Source organism: Oryza sativa, chromosome 7 (assembly GCF_034140825.1).
Source record: "Oryza sativa Japonica Group chromosome 7, ASM3414082v1".
NCBI classification, from domain to species: domain Eukaryota; kingdom Viridiplantae; phylum Streptophyta; class Magnoliopsida; order Poales; family Poaceae; genus Oryza; species Oryza sativa.
This window is the reverse complement of record NC_089041.1, coordinates 29,867,972-29,884,640: the sequence shown is the minus strand read 5'-3', so window position 1 is coordinate 29,884,640 and position 16,669 is coordinate 29,867,972. Positions and strand designations below refer to the sequence as shown.

Below are 16,669 nucleotides of genomic sequence, written 5' to 3'. Positions count from 1 at the left end.
GATCGGAATGTCGACGACATCCGAACCCGAGAAGGATCCTAGTGCGGCCAAGCCTTGTCTTTCCGACAGGAATCACGAGCCGATGAGGATTACTTCCGAGGTGACAAGGTCCTGGTGTCCTATCCACAAAACCAGGAAACACACCCTGCAAGCCTGCTGGGTCTTTCTCAACGTCCATGCTGAAATTCGTGCCTGCAAAGAGCGTGGAATTTAGCGTACCTCTCCAACTCGTGATGTCTATTGTCCTATTCACAAGACAAAGAATCACGACCTCTCGAGCTGCAAGGTCTTTCTCAGCGCCATGAAGAGGCCACCTCCTAAGGTCCAGCAGTCACGCATCCCCATCAGGGATAAGGACAAGGAACAAGAAGCGACGCCGATTTCAGATCGATTTGTTTGGGTAATCGACATCAATCCCCACGAACCATCAGTCTTGCACTTGCTCGAAGACTATGGATCATCGACAACGAGTACGCCGCGTGAGGTATTGGCTATCGACGATGTCGGCACGTCAGCGCGCAGCAATGCGGAAGCGGAGAATCAAGTGACTACTCCGGCCCAACACATTAGAGCCGTCAACGCAATACTGAGGGAAACCCCCTACGATCCCGTTCTGAACAACGATCTCGCACGTTGGACAGAACGACTACAGGAATCAGTAACCAACCTCAGCAACGCGTTCGAAGAGGCCGCTGCCGCAGCGCACCCAGAACAGCCACCAACTGGCGATGCTAATGGTGAAAACCCTGAACGGCGGGAATCGCCTCATTGAGCCACCCCTCCACCTCGCGGCACCGGCGATCTCCGCGATCACCTGAATGGCCGCCGAGAGGCACGACACACACGAGACAATGAGAACCGTTCCCGGCGTCATGCCTCTTCACGGCGTCATGATAACGAAGATCGAAGAGGCCATTCGAGCGAAGACCGAGACCGTGATAACCGCCACAACCGCCACAATCACGATGATCGCGAACGGCAGGTGCTGGGCGATACTGGTCGAGGACGTCGCCACAATGACGATGATGATGGAGATCGGCGCCGAGACAACAATGGGAGACGACGACAGGATTCTCGAGAACCCGGCCGACGTCCTCGTAATCGTACGCCGGAACCAAGCGACCCATCGTCATCGTCATCATCCTCGTCATCTTCATCGTCAGATAGACATCCACGAAGGATGTATGATCGCCGACAACCCACCGCCCCCAGCACTAGGTGTAGAGCTTTCGATCGTTCACTTCGAGATATCCGATGGCCTGAAAGATTCCGACCTGGAGCAATAGAGAAATACGATGGGAGCACCGACCCCGAAGAGTTCCTTCAGGTTTACTCCACGGTACTCTACGCTGCCGGAGCGGACGACAACGCGTTGGCAAATTACTTGCCAAGCGCATTGAAAGGCTCTGCACATTCATGGCTGATGCATCTCCCCCCCTACTCGATCTCTTCGTGGGCAGACTTGTGGCAGCAGTTCGTAGCCAACTTCCAAGGAACTTACAAGCGCCACGCGATCGAAGACGACCTACATGCGTTAACACAGAACCCGGGCGAATCCTTGAGGGACTATGTTCGGCGCTTTAACGAGTGCAGGAACACAATCCCCGAGATCACCGATGCTTCTGTAATTCGCGCTTTCAAATCCGGTGTCAGAGATCTCTATACTACTCAGGAGTTGGCAACGAGGCGCATCATGACTACTCGGAGATTATTCGAAATTGTCGACCAATGCGCTCATGCGGATGACGCACTGAGACACAAGAACGACAAACCGAAGACCGGAGAAGAGAAGAAACCAGCCAAGGACACACCTGAGTCAAGCAAGAAGAAAAATCGCAAGAGTGGGAAAAGGAAAGCTCAAGCGGAAGTTCTCGCAGCAGAATAAGCGAACCCTCCCAAGCGCCTAGACCCACAAAGTAGCGACGCTAAGAAAGCATGGTGCCCTATACACAAGACGGACAGACATTCTTTGAAAGATTGCCTTGTTTTTAAAAAGTCGCTCGAGAAGCACATGGCATTGGAAAAAGGCAAGAGAGTACGCGTGGTCGAGAAGGATGCGGTGGCGGCTACTCAGGAATCGGACTCAGCATACCCAGACTCCGATCTCCACGTCTCACACATTTTCGGAGGCTCTACAGCGTACTCCTCAAAGCGAGAATACAAGAAAGTGGAACGTGAAGTCTGTTCGACGTGGCAGGGAGCTGCACCCAAGATGAAGTGGTCCGAGCAGAAGATAGAATTCTCAGAAGAGGACCACCCTAAGACTGCTGTCATCCCAGGGCGATATCCGATCGTGGTCGAACCCACTATTTGTAATATCAAGGTTGCACGGGTTCTCATCGACGGTGGCAGCTTAATCAACCTTCTCTTCGCCAGCGCCTTGGACGCGATGGGAATCCCACGAAGCGAGTTGACACCCACCGATCAACCCTTCCTTGGAATCACTCCCCAGTCTTCGTCCAAACCATTGGGCAAGATCACGTTGCCTGTGACTTTCGGCCAAGCATACAACTTCCGAACGGAGCAGATCACCTTTGATGTCGCTAAATTCGATACAACATATAATGCCATCATTGGGAGAACTGCACTCGCGAAGTTCATGGCCGCATCTCACTACGCGTATCAAGTGCTCAAGATGCCGGGACCGAAGGGAACAATCACTATTCAAGGGAACGCAAAGCTGGCAGTACAATGCGACAAGCGGAGCCTCGACATGGTCGAGCACACGCCCAGCCCACCCGCCACGACTGAGCCACCCAAGAAAGTGAGCAAAACAAACAAGACGCCGAAACTGGACGGCGCGATCAAGACCGTTCCACTCTCTAGTGCCAACCCCGACAAGACCGTCAAGATTGGGGCATCACTAAACGAGAAATTGGAACTCGCGCTCATCACCTTCCTTCGCGACAATGCCGACATGTTCGCCTGGCAGCCGTCCGACATGCCGGGGGTCCCCAGGGAGGTGATTGAGCACAAACTCATGATGCAACCCAATGCCAAGCCAGTAAAACAAAAATTACGGAGATTTGCACCAGATCGAAAACAAGCCATACGAGAAGAGCTCGACAAACTTCTCAAAGATGGTTTCATCAGAGAGGTACTCCATCCAGAGTGGCTAGCCAATCCAGTTATGGTGCGGAAGGCCAACGGGAAATGGAGAATGTGTGTTGATTTCACCGACCTCAACAAGGAGTGTCCCAAGGATCACTTCCCTCTTCCCCGAATAGACCAACTGGTGGACTCAACAGTCGGTTGTGAGCTACTGAGCTTTCTTGACGCTTACTCCGGCTACCACCAAATCAGCATGGCGAAAGAGGACGAGGAGAAGAAAGCATTCATCACTCCGTTCGAGGTATTCTGCTATGTTAAGATGCCATTCAGACTGATAACCGCAGGGAATACTTTCTAGCGCATGGTCCAGGGCGCACTTAGCGACCAGCTTGGAAACAATGTCGAGGCCTACGTCGACGACATTGTTGTCAAGACCAAGACAAGCGACTCACTGATTGACGATCTGCGGGAAACGTTCGACAACCTCCGACGATATCGCCTCATGCTCAATCCAGAGAAGTGCACGTTCGGAGTACTGTCGGGCAAGCTGCTCGGTTTTCTCGTCTCTGGCAGAGGAATAGAAGCAAATACCGAGAAGATCAAGGCAATCGAGAACATGAAGTCGCCCACAAGACTCAAGGAAGTACAAAAGCTAACCGGATGCATGGCGGCACTAAGCAGGTTCGTCGTTAGGATGGGAGAACGAGGACAACCTTTCTTCGCTCTGCTGAAGAAGCAAGACAAATTTGTATGGACACAGGAAGCCGAAGAGGCATTCATTGCATTCAAGCGCTACCTATCAAACCCCCCTGTACTTGTTGCTCCCCAACCTAATGAAGAATTATTCCTCTATATTGCCGCCACACCATATTCCGTTAGCATCGTCATTGTTGTCGAGAGAGAAAAAGTACAACGACCAGTCTACTACGTCAGCGAAGCTCTCCACGACGCAAAGACAAGATATCCACAGATCCAAAAGCTTCTCTACGCGATAATCATGACATCGAGAAAGCTACGCCACTACTTTCAAGCCCACAGAGTCATAGTTGTCTCCTCCTTCCCTCTCGGTGAAGTCGTGAGAAACAAAGACGTTGTCGGTCACATTGCGAAATGGGTAGTCGAGCTAAGCCAGTTTGATGTCCACTTTGTGCCACGAACAGCCATCAAGTCCCAGGTACTCGCCGACTTCGTAGCTGATTGGACTATGCCCAATAACAAATCAGACAACCGAATCGACAACGAAACATGGACAATGGCGTTCGATGGCGCACTCAACAGCCAAGGAGCAGGAGCAGGATTAATCTTGACATCACCTTGCGGGGATCAATTCAAGCATGCAATCCACCTCAACTTCAGGGCAACCAATAACATAGCCGAGTACGAAGGACTACTAGCCGGGATAAGAGCTGCAGCTACACTTAGAGTCAAGCGACTGATCGTGTAAGGGGACTCTGAACTAGTCGCGAACCAGGTGCACAAAGATTATAAATGCTCTAACCCCGAGTAATCCAAGTATCTCGCAGAAGTCAAGAAGCTGGAGAAAAGGTTCGATGGGATTGAGGTCCGGCACGTATACCGCAAGGACAACATCGAGCCAGATGATCTAGCACGACGTGCGTCCAGACGAGAACCACTCGAGCCCGGCACTTTTCTGGACGTCCTGGCAAAGCCATCAGTGAAAGAGGTTAGCGGCGAAGGTAACCCAGTCGCCCCCGACATCAGCTCGGAGGCTACAGAGGCAGAATGCGTCGTTGCCGATATAGAGACGACAGACGTCTGGCGCACCCCACTGATTAAATTCATCAACAGCGAAGAGTTGCCCGAGGACGACGCAAAAGCCGAGAAAATAACCCGTGAAGCAAAAATCTACTGTATGATCGGCAACGATCTATACAAGAAGGCGCCAAACGGGGTACTTCTCAAATGCGTCTCGTCCGACGACGGCAGACAACTCCTCCTTGACATACATGAAGGGATCTGTGGGTTACACGCCGCCGGTCGGACATTGGTCGGGAAAGCCTTTCGACAAGGGTTTTTCTGGCCAACCGCCCTCAAAGATGCATGTGACATGGTCCAGCGGTGTGAAGCCTGTCAATTCCACAGTAAACACACAAAGCTACCCGCGCAAGCGCTCCAGACTATCCCTCTTACTTGGCAGTTCTCGTGCTAGGGGCTAGACATACTCGGGCCATTCCCACGAGGACAGAGCGGCTACAGGTTCTTATTCGTGGCGATCGACAAATTCACTAAGTGGATCAAAGCGACACCCACGGGGGAAATCAAGGCCGACAACGCCATCAAATTCATCAAAGGGATATTTTGCAGATACGGACTGCCGCACTGCATCATAACCGACAACGGCTCCCAGTTCATCAGCGCCGATTTCCAGGATTACTGTATCGGCCTGGGAGTCAAGATCTGCTTCGCCTCGGTTTCTCACCCTCAAAGCAACGGACAAGTCGAGAGGGCAAACGGCATAGTACTATAAGGAATCAAGACCCGCGTCTACGACAGGCTCATGTCACATGACAAGAAATGGGTCGAAGAACTCCCATCAGTACTATGGGCCGTACGTACCACACCGACAACGTCTAACAAGGAAACACCCTTCTTCCTCGTGTACGGCTCAGAGGCCATGCTCCCAAGCGAGCTACGACATCAAAGTACACAAGTACAGAAGTATTCCGATGAGGATCAGGAGGAGCAGCGAAACGACGATGTGAATCTACTCGAGGAACATCGCGAACGAGTTGCCGTCCGAGCAGCCAGCTACCAACAGGCCCTCCGCCGTTACCATGAGAAGCGCATCCGAGCACGCATACTTTCGATCGGCGACTTCGTCCTCCGACGGGTTCAAAGCCAAGCAGGGCGAAACAAGCTCTCACCCAAATGGGAAGGACCATACACGATCACACAAGTCTTGCGGCCAGACGCATTCAAAATTGCAGACGGTGATGGTCGCGAGTTGGCAAACTCTTGAAACATTGATCAACTACGTAAATTCTATGTACAAGTCAATAGTATCCATACCTGTAAGACACCTTACATCATCAATAAAGCCTGTTTTCAGGTGCAGATTACAATCAAAGTGTTCCTGCCCGATGATCCCTTACCCAGATGACACCTAGCGTTGAAACCTATCCTCATGTCCCTTTACGCCGTCTCGACAAGGCCTCCGAGGAACCTAAGGGATCTTCGGCTGGGGACGCCCAGAGCCGATAAGGCCTTGTCGGATCCTGTAGAGACGAAAGACCATGTAAAATCTGGTCGTGTAAGAGTTCTCGCCGTGCGTATTAACCAAGCCGTGTAATCGGAAATTAACTTTCCAACCTCACGGCTGGGGGCTAGGATCAATGCTTGTTCAACCGAGGCAAGTCAAAGGTCCAAGAGCCTTATCTTCCGAGAAGAATTCTCCGATGACAAGGCTGGGGGATAGGGAGAGTGTATGACTCAAACGACTGATCGAAGTCATGAAGTGAGAAGACACTCTCACACACTACATCCAGAGTAAGAGAGCTTAGTTAAGATAGATTCATTTTCTATTTCACAAGTATTTCTTACAATTTCGCACAAATCCAAAACTATATTACACTTTTCCCTAAGATATCTATCACAGGGTACAAAGACTACCAAGAAGGCCAACGCCAGTCCATAGACTGGAAGACTTTCTCGGCCAGCGGCGCCATCGACTTCGCAAGGTGATCTATCTCCACCGGAGTTCTCCGAGAACGAGAAAACCCTTTGTCGACGCCTTCGAGCTGCGTATAGGCCCCGTTCAGCCACGAGATGTACCCGGCCGCCGACTCCTCGGGATCTCCACGGGGTACTCGGAGCTCTCTACAAACTCTGGCCATGGACGTGCAACAACTCTTCAAGTACGAGTTGAACCACACCTCACGACCTCGGAGTGTTTCCACAGCCTGCTCCTTCTTTACTTCCAGCATAGTTCTCTCGAGTTCCGCTACCTCAAATTTCGTCTTCCAATATTGGATATGACGATCCTGGTCAGCAAGCGCACTCTCAAGATCTGTTCAGCATGGAAACGACTAAGTCAAGCTGCTCTTCTCTTTCGAGAACACAACAAATCAAGTCAGAGGAGCAGAGGAGATGAAAAGACCACCAACCTAGGGAAGTCGTCGCCATCCCTGTTTCCACGGGTAAATTCTGATCTACATTGTCCGGCGACACATGTGGCTCAAACGCAAGTGCTGGGATGATCACTGGCAACTCAGGCTGCCCACGCTGCTGGACATCCTCGACATCGAGATCTCTACAAATGACAACAAAGTACTCGGGATCAAAATGCTGAAGAAAACTAGGGTGATGACTGCACACGCAAAGGCAGTTGAGGCCAACAAAGTTTTACAAGGCATGACCGGTTAAAGAGTACAAGGGAACTAAGATCCTACTCTTCAAAAAGCCTCCGCCACGAGCCTCCGCCAGCTTGTCAGCACGCTTGTTTGCCGACGACGCCGCTGCCGCCCTCGCCTCCGCAACCTCGCGGCTAATGCCGCGAGCACCAGCCTCGAGGAGGCACCCCATCTCAACCTGGAGCTCCTCCCAGGTGAGGACGGCAGCCGGCGGGCCACGACTAGCCACGAGATCGCTGGCTGGGCCGCTAGGTGTCGCCTCGCGGCTCCTGGGCATGACCACGACATCCGTCGAGGCCACAACAGGAGACGCGCTGGAGGTCCCACTAGGCCCGTCTTGTGCCGCCTTCGTCCGCGCCGCCCTGCGAAAAGCTGCAACTGAGACAGGCGGCAACAGCTTGACGAAGTGACGAAGCCTCAGAGTCATCCACTTACTTCTCGCCAAGCGTCACTAGCCGCTGCCGTCGCGGAGGCGGGGGAGACGCGTCCTAGGCCTGGAGTATAAGGGAAATGATGTGAGGAAGAAGTCTTCCGACTACAAAGTCAACAACTCAAGAGACTTACCGATGGGGAGGGCGCTTTCCGGCGGCTGCAGAGCACGGAGGTGAATTTTCTCCCCTTCTTCGGGACGTGGCTCCCACTAGTCGTGGCAACAGTAGCCACGGCCGTGTCGGACGTCTCCTGGGCGACGCCCTCCTTCAACGAATCCGCCGCCTGGTGGTCCACGAGTGGTCCAATGACGTCGGTCAGAGGGAGAGCCTGCATCACATGAAATCGTTATGCGATCTAGGAACAAAAACAAAAGGATCGATAAGTACACTCACGTTGATTGCGGCTTCACACTCAGCCTTCCCCTTCTCGCAAAGGGGGACAGGGACGTCACTCGCTGTTGACGGGCCGCTGATCATCAGCTGACCGACACGATGTCCCACAGTCTCGCTGTTCAAACCTGTAGACTGAGAACCAAAATTCGGTAAGACAGGAGGAACATGCACATAAGGGAACCAAATCAAACACAAGAAAAATACCCCGAGGAGAAACCCGGGTCGTGTCCTCCGGCCCAGAGTAGTCAAAGGCTGGGTGGGCTCGAGCCTGGAGTGGCTGGATCCGCCTACCAATGAAGTCAGCAGCGACTTCATACCCCGACAAGCCCCGTACTCGTAGGTCATCGATGGCATCGATGAAGGACTAAAGAGAGGGGGTCAAGGAGGGTTTGGCGGTCCAAGACGGAACCTTATCTGGCTGTTCCTCAGGAACAGCAAAGATCGGATCCGAATTCTCTATCTGAAGATAGAACCATCTTGCTCGCCACTTGCTATGAGAAGAGGGGCACTGGAAGGGGATATAGCGCGACTTCAGGCCATCCCGAAGTCGGAACCCAACACATCCAGATACCCTGGTGGATTCCATCCAATGCAACTCGTAGTAAAAATGAAAGAGATCGAGAAACGGCTCTACCCCAATGTAGGCCTCACAGAGATGTGAAAAGATACTGAGGAAGGCGATGGAGTTGGGGTTCAGATGGAGCAAAGAAAGACCATAGAAATTCAAAACGAGGAGGAGAAACTCAGAAGGCGGAGGGAGAAAGCCACAAAGAATATAATCCTCTACCGCAACCATGCGGCCTAGGATAGGTTCAGGTTCAGTACCTCCCGGTTCCCTCTTCATGGTCCCGCAACCGGGGAGGGCGCCCTCCTCCTGCAACTTCTTCAGCGACGCACTGGTTGAAGTGGACTTGTCGAGGTCCATCGCCGTCGGAGATCACAGGAGAAAGGACCGGGATGAACAAGCTAGGGTTTATGTGCGAGCGGAGAAGACGAGGAATGCTTAGAGGCTGGAGAGTTTTTCTTCATAAACAGGCAGACTTCAAAATGGGTCCCCAAAATCCTCTTAAATAGACTCATTTCCGACGGTGCGAATTCCAAGGAAAGGAAAGAGGGATGCCCGCCGGAAATTTCTGGGTCCGTTACGCGTGACAGTTTTTCGGACTTCAGTTTAAACTCACTCATGACCGTTGGGCTTCACATAGTGTTGTCGATTACGTCTTGTCTCTACGGTCTTCGCACCGAGAATGACAACAGCCTCGACACCAGAAGTCGCAATCGGTTACACGAGTTCATTTAAGCAGAAGTCGGGGGCTACTGTCAGGGTTACGGGTAAGGCATACCCTTTACCCTTCGATATACGTCACATATCGATATGGCATGCTTGCGCGTTTATGGACGTTCTCTGTATACATTAAGGGAATCCTTCACGGAGTTTGTAGATGGAAAGAGTCCTACTCGGACAGGACTGGGTCATCAATGTATCGTGCAGGGTCCGATGTCTTCAAGTCCTACCTGGGAACCGCCTGACCTGCGATATAAAAGGGACCCCCGAGAGGACTTAAGGGATCGAATCATATAGCCAACACAACCACCACAGCCTACGAAGTCGAAGCCCACTGGAGCCAAGTCGCCGGGAGATCTAGTCGAACCAACTCGATTACGATCTCGCCGGTATCATCGAGTTCCATCATTCCCTTTGTAACCTGTGATTTTTATCATATAATCCCATATCAACTGGATTAGGGCTATTACCTATCAAGGGGCCTGAACCAGTATAATTTTTGTTTTCTGTCCGCTTGATGTCGTATTACGTAGATCCTTGTACCAGCGTACCCCAATATCCTCTATATCCGGTCTACGGGTATCACCCGTCGACATTTTCCATGTTGACCTGACCAAAAAACCCGTGTGGTCGGTAGTGGTGGTCGTGGCGGGCCACAGCCGCCGACCGAGACAAGACCTCACGCTCCTCCCGATTAGCCATCGCCTGGGAAGGGGCCAAGCTCATTATGTCGTTGCACGGTTGGCTGTAACAACAGGGGATGGGGTGCCACCAGCGTTGGCGCTCCCTCTCAGGGTGCCCCAAGGCAGCTTGGTCATCCAACGTCACCGATCTCGACTTTGCCACGGTCGACATCAGCTACCCGTTCACCCCGTGTCGATGAGCTCAACCATGTCGAAGGATCTTCTTCATGTCCCGCCTCTCGGCGTCGTCCGTCGATATCGATGGTGCACGTGGTACAAGCATGGAGTGAATGTGCCGTCGCCGGTGGCCGAGGCGATGGGCTGCAACGGGGTACCTGATGCGGCATGGGCGGCGACATCTGCGTCAATAAGGCCCTAAGGCTCGCTAATCGGTTCCTAGATCGATGTGTGGTTGCGCTTGCGGCAACGGTGGGAGAAGGTGGTGCATGTGCTGGGTGACGCGCGGTGGCGACGAGATCGAGTTCATGGAGAGAGGAGAGGATCTATCCGCTTTCTCAGGCTTGTAAAGGAATATGCCATGGGCATAAAGGCCAGTGTGCATGTGCCAAACTGCCAACAAAGAAAGAAATTGTTGAAAATAGAGAAAATGGCATGTCAAGTTGGTCTCCTTTGATAGTGTCATTTCAACGAGACCATATTTCAAATTACCATTTTAGTGAAATCCCATATCAAAAATGGCACAATGTCAATTTTCTCCCACCATCAAATACCAAGGAGATGCAGTACCACCAAGTAACACTCGTTTGCACCCATAGGATTGGCATGGTTAAAATCATCAGTTGGAATATGGTATTGGCTCCTCATTTAGGGTTTGTTTGATAGTGCTCTAACCACTAAATCAGGATCCGGAGCAGAGTTGTGGAGCAATCTGTGTTCTCCAGTTATAGTTGGGAGCACTTCCCTCGTTGCACACAAAACGAAGTGACAGTTTAGCGCATGTTTAGTTAAGTATTTGCTATAAAACTTGGAAAATGAAATAATATGATTTTTTTTAAAACAACTTTTCTATAGATTTTTTTTAAAAAAAAACACACTGTTGAGTAGTTGGGGAAGTGTGCGTGTAAAAATGAGGAATGTGAAATTGGAAAAGTAGACTAAAGAACGCAGGCTAAACCCGGTTTCACCTCTATAGTTTATTTCGAGAGAATATATTTTCAATGGAGGCTAAACTCGGTTGGAGAGATGGTATTCCCATCGTTTCGCTTATTCGTGGGATGGTGAAACTGCATATTTACAAACGAGAAATGATTTATGAATAAAATTTTTATATACGTGTTCTTAACCATCTAAAAGCAAATGTTGGAAAATAAATTTTGATTAAAAAAATCTCAAAATGAGTTACAAATTTAAAGTTGAAAATTCATCGATAAGTACCAGCACAAGTAAAAAAGATAAGTTCTACTTCCTTCGTTTCATGTAAGTCAATGGAGGGAGAACAAACAAAGAGGATAAATTCCTGTTTAGCGCTGGGCTGCTGGCCCATGGCCATACCGTGGAGGAACCGATGAACGCGTCGCGTCGCCGTCAGGTCCTCAAACGGAACCGACCAGACAACGTCAACGTCGAAAGGGCCGTGGAGATGGGAAGGCCGCGCCGCGTTGACGTGGGCTGCGGACTGATGCGATTGACTAATTAATTGACTGGGCTTTGGCATTGGGACCGACGTGCGCGTTGCGTCGCGTCGCGTGCGTCTCCCCTCTCTTTGCGTTACTACCTTTTCCTTTTCCTTCTTTCTTCGTTTCTTTCCCCTCTCTTTTGAGATGATCCTCCCTTCCTTTTCCTTTATTTTCTTGAGAGATGAGATGTGTTCGATTTCAGCTTTGATTATGCCAAGAAGAACTCCGATTATATACTACTCCACCGTACTAGTAGTATAGTAGTTGTAAAGAAAGCAAGTTGGGTCAAAGAAATCGAAGGCGATCTCGATCTATCTATCTATCCGTGTAGCACTAGCAGTAGCAGTAGCAGGCAGCCATAGATCGATCCTCGTCGGCGTCGCGCTGTGGTTGCGGCGGATGCTGCAGCGGGCGGCAAGCAATGCCTACTCGTGGTGGTGGGCGAGCCACATCCGCACCACGCAGTCCAAATGGCTCGACGCCAATCTCCAAGGTTTGTTTCCGCTTCGATCCCCCTTTCTTAGTCTTACTACTTGTTAGGGATGTGATGTGATCCCCCTTTGTAGTCACTACACTAGATGAGAGTACTATTATTTTGGCGCACGCAGAGATGGAAACCAGAGTCAAGATCATGCTCAAGCTCCTGGGAGAGGAAGCCGATACGTTCGGCAAGAGAGCCGAGATGTACTACCGCAGGAGGCCAGAGGTGATTAACCATGTGGAAGAGGTTTACAGGGCCTACAGAGCTCTCGTTGAACGCTACGACCACTTATCCAAGGAGCTGCATAAGGCCAACCACACCATTGCTACTGCATGCCCACAACACGACGTCTCCTTGTTACAAGAACAAGACGATGCTGAATTCACACCCATCAGAATACAGGAATCCACTACTACTGTACAGGAGGTTTTGAACCCAAAAGGACATGCGCGCCCCTGTGCTCCTCACTTCACCAAACAGAATGCGCAACAAGAGATCGACACACTTCAAAAGGCTATACTTGTCCTGCAAACCGAGAAAGAATTCGTTAAGAGCTCTTACGAGACTGGGATTACCAAGTATCGGGAGATCGAGAAGCAGATTGCAGATATGCAGGACCAGGTATGCCACATCCAAAATGAGTTTGATGCACATGCGTCCATCGAGGATGATGAAGCCCGTGCCCTGATGACCATTACAGCTCTTAGATCTTGTCAAGGCACAGTAGCTAATCTTGTGAAAATATTTGAAGAGTTAGTCAGGGTTGCAGCAGGGGAGTCCGAAAAAGTAAATTATCTCCGACAAAAACTGTATGCTATGAACTACATCATTGACCCGTCTAAGGGAGAAGTTGGCACAACAAACATCGCAGTGAAAAATAGAGTTTATCCTAATACTCAGGAAATACTGGAGCTGCAACCTATATATGAAAAAATCGAAAAGTTTTTTGAGCTCAACTCTGAATCTGTTGTGCAGGAGATGGCAGAGAGAGTTGATGAGCTTGTTGATAAGGTCATGAACTTGGAGCTCAAATTCCCAAAGCAGTCCGCTCAAATCAAGCAGCTGAAGGAAGATAATGATAGCCTCAAAGATAGGTTGGATGATCTACAAGATGAGATAGCACTTCGAGATGATCCAAGTGACTTAAGTGAACAGCTCAAGTTAGCAGAAGATGAGTTGAACAGAGTCAAGGCTCTTGAAAGATCTGTTATTGAGGAAGAAGTTCTTGTTAGCACAGTCTTTTCTGAAGTTGTTAGTTGCATCACTAATATCTCAAAGGCCTTTGGATCTATTGATCCAGAGGACATGACTAGTTTATCAGCTGCAGTTGAAAATGATGGGGAAATAACATCAGATGATATCAGCACCTCACTGCCAGAAGAAGAATTCAGGGGTACAGAGGAAGCAACTACAGATGATAATTTGGGCAGAGACAGGTGTAGAAAAGAAGATGCCTCAGGAGTTGAGGGTCATGATTCACTAGATGGTACTGATGGCATTGATGACTGTAAGAATGGCAACGAGGAAAACTTTCAAAGTGAAAATCGCTTAATCCAAGAAGACTTGATGGATAAAAGGTCAATACAAGCTAGCAATAACATTGATCGAATTGTTATTCCAGGCAAAGAAAATGGTTTTAACAACGCATGTGAAGGCAAAATAGATTGCAGCCCATCAGGTAATACGAAGAAATATAGAGACATAGGAAATGATGTTATTGACAACTCTGTTCAAGGGGAAAGTTTGAAAGGTGAACATCCACCAACGGTAATAAGTCAGACTCACCTCCCACACTCAGAATGTTTAGATACTTTAACCAATAAAAGTGACTCCGATGAGAAAGGGTCATCAGTGGTTGTTACTGTGAATTCATTCGGAGGCAGCAAGAGAATACAAGGCTTAAGGATTGGTGGCGATGAAAATTCTATGTCTGGGAACAGCTTGATCCAGGAAGAACTCAGAGATGACAAATCACTAAAAACACCTGGATATGTTAATTTGGTTGGTTCTACAAACCAACATAGTTTGAGTGATGGAAGCACCACTGAAGAAATCTCATTACCCAAAGTTTCTAATAGTTGTTTCAGTGATGCAGATATGAGACTGGAATTATGTCATACTGAAGAAGCAATATCTGTTGAAGAATGGCCAAAACAAGATGGTCAGCTGATTGCCCCAGAAACTATGAAAAGTTTGAACGGAGGCAGCAAAGTTGACTCATCTGAGAAAGGTGGCCGCACTTCATTAGAGCATATGAACAGCATACAGGATTTGAAGACTAGTGAACTTGTGGATGCACATTCGTCAAGAGTGTATCAGCAAGTACCCAAAGTAACAACAAAATCAAACAATATTGCTAGTTGCATTCCTCATGGTGAGCTAGAGATGAGAAGTTCGGATGGCAGAGAACATACAAGACAAGCAAGTACCTTGAGCAAGCCTGGAAGCATGAGCTTGCGCGTCAATTCTAGTTTGGTTGCAGAAAGAGATGCACCTAGCTGGCAGGAGTTTCTCCTTGATGGCATTGAAGGTAGAGAAGCATTATTGCTAGACGACTACACTTTAATTCTCCGGAACTATAAAGAAACAAAGAGAAGGCTTGCTGAATTGGAAAAGAAAAATGAGCAACATCCCAAAGAGACAAAGACAGTAATAAGGGAGTTGAGGAATGCAAATTCCATGAAATATGTTGAGATCCAGTCCCTAAGAGATCTCCTGGATCCTTCAGAAGATATATCATCCACACATAGTAAAATGGGTTTTAACAGATCAAATCATCCTTTGGACACAGAAATTTCTGTGCTGGAGGGAATCGATGTAAGACACACTGGTGTACGGAAGAATACTTCACCTTTCGAAGTGAAGTTCAGATCTGAGATTGATGCTCTGGTTGAGGAAAACTTGCAGTTCTTGGTAAGGTTTAGCATGGCTTGCCACCGCATGCAGGACTTTGACAGCAAATATCAGGAGCTACAAAAGGGAATGGGGGATTTTGAAGTTAAGAAGACAGGAGAACCTGATGCTGCAGCCGAGTCTGATCCTGCTGAAAAGAAGTTGAGAGAGCTAAGAACTGAACTGGATGTATGGTTTGAACAGAATGCACTTCTTGATCAAGACCTGCAGCTCAAAACCATGTCTCTTTGCAGATTGCAGGAGGAGATAGCTGAAGCCTTGCGTGCTAGCGCAGAGACTGATGGTGGTAGGTTTACACCATACGAAGCAGCCAAGTTTCAAGGGGAGGTACTGAACATGCAACAGTCTAGTGGTAAGATCGAGAGGGAGTTACAGTCAGCACTGAAGCGCATGAGAGAACTTGAAGGCAAGGTCAATGACGGCTTGCAGAAGCTGCGTGAGAGCTTTGATCTTTCATGCAGGAGGTCATCTTTGGTGGAGGAAGAAAGCAGCAGCACCAGCTACCACAGCCAATTCAAACACTTCCCGACTAGAACAAGAGTGCCATTGCGGAACTTCCTATTCGGCACAAAGCCGAAGAAGAAATCAATATTTGCCTGCATAAATCCTACGTTGCAGAAACAGTTCAGCGATCTGTGAGGTGCGCATACTTCTTTTTTTTTTTCTTCTTTTTTGGCGGTGAGCACTTGTGTTAATATATATCCTGGGCTCATTTCAGTAGCTAACTTGTCTGTCTTTGCTTGCAGTTGGCAGACACTGTAGAATACATGTACTCCCTCTGTTCCAAAAAAAGACAAACCCTGGTTCCGTACCCGTTTGACCGTCCGTCTTATTTGAAAAAATTATGAAAAAAAAAATAAAAAGACAAGTCGCGCATAAAATATTAATCATGTTTTATCATCTAACAACAATGAAAATACGAATTATAAAAAAAATTTATATAAGACAGATAGTCAAAATTGGACACGGAAACCCAGGGTTTGTCTTTTTTTTGGGACGGAGGGAGTAACTAGTAACCATTCATATACTTGGGTTCGCTTGGAGCTGGACCACAGGCGGTCGAATCTCGTGGTGTCACCCAGCTTATTAGATGGGAACACATGCTTGTTACCATAGATTTGCTATTATTTTGGAGGCAAAACTTATTGGCATTTGATATATTGTACACAAGGGTAGTCTCTAGTGTTAAAATTATGGTTTCTGAGAGTAGAACATGAGTTTTAATTTTGAGGGAGTTCCATGGAGAGCTAGCTCCGGCCATCTGATGCACGCATCACGCTTGTCATTTTAGCGATCTGTATGCAACCTAGCTATTTCATTAATTTGTTCATTACATTGACTACTCAAAAAGAGGCCCTGTATATTAATTACTAGTGGTGTCTTGGGCCTGTCGAATATTTATGCAAGATGATGTGGTGATTATGG

At 48.9% G+C, this 16,669-nt stretch overlaps 1 protein-coding gene across 2 annotated transcripts; it reads left to right on the top strand.

Annotated features, from left to right (window-relative positions):
* The first annotated feature begins 11,971 nt into the window (after window positions 1-11,971).
* LOC4344401 (protein NETWORKED 2D) lies at window positions 11,972-16,632 on the top strand. 2 transcript variants are annotated; one of them, XM_015791114.3, is made up of 3 exons: window positions 11,972-12,343; window positions 12,459-15,884; window positions 15,991-16,632. In XM_015791114.3, exons 1-2 carry the CDS (start codon window positions 12,250-12,252, stop codon window positions 15,881-15,883), a joined length of 3,519 nt encoding a protein of 1,172 aa, XP_015646600.1. In that variant the 5' UTR covers window positions 11,972-12,249; the 3' UTR covers window position 15,884; window positions 15,991-16,632. The 2 variants fall into 2 exon arrangements, with proteins under 2 accessions (XP_015646600.1, XP_015646599.1); XM_015791113.3 differs by having other exon boundaries at window positions 12,417-15,884.
* Window positions 16,633-16,669: the final 37 nt, after the last annotated feature.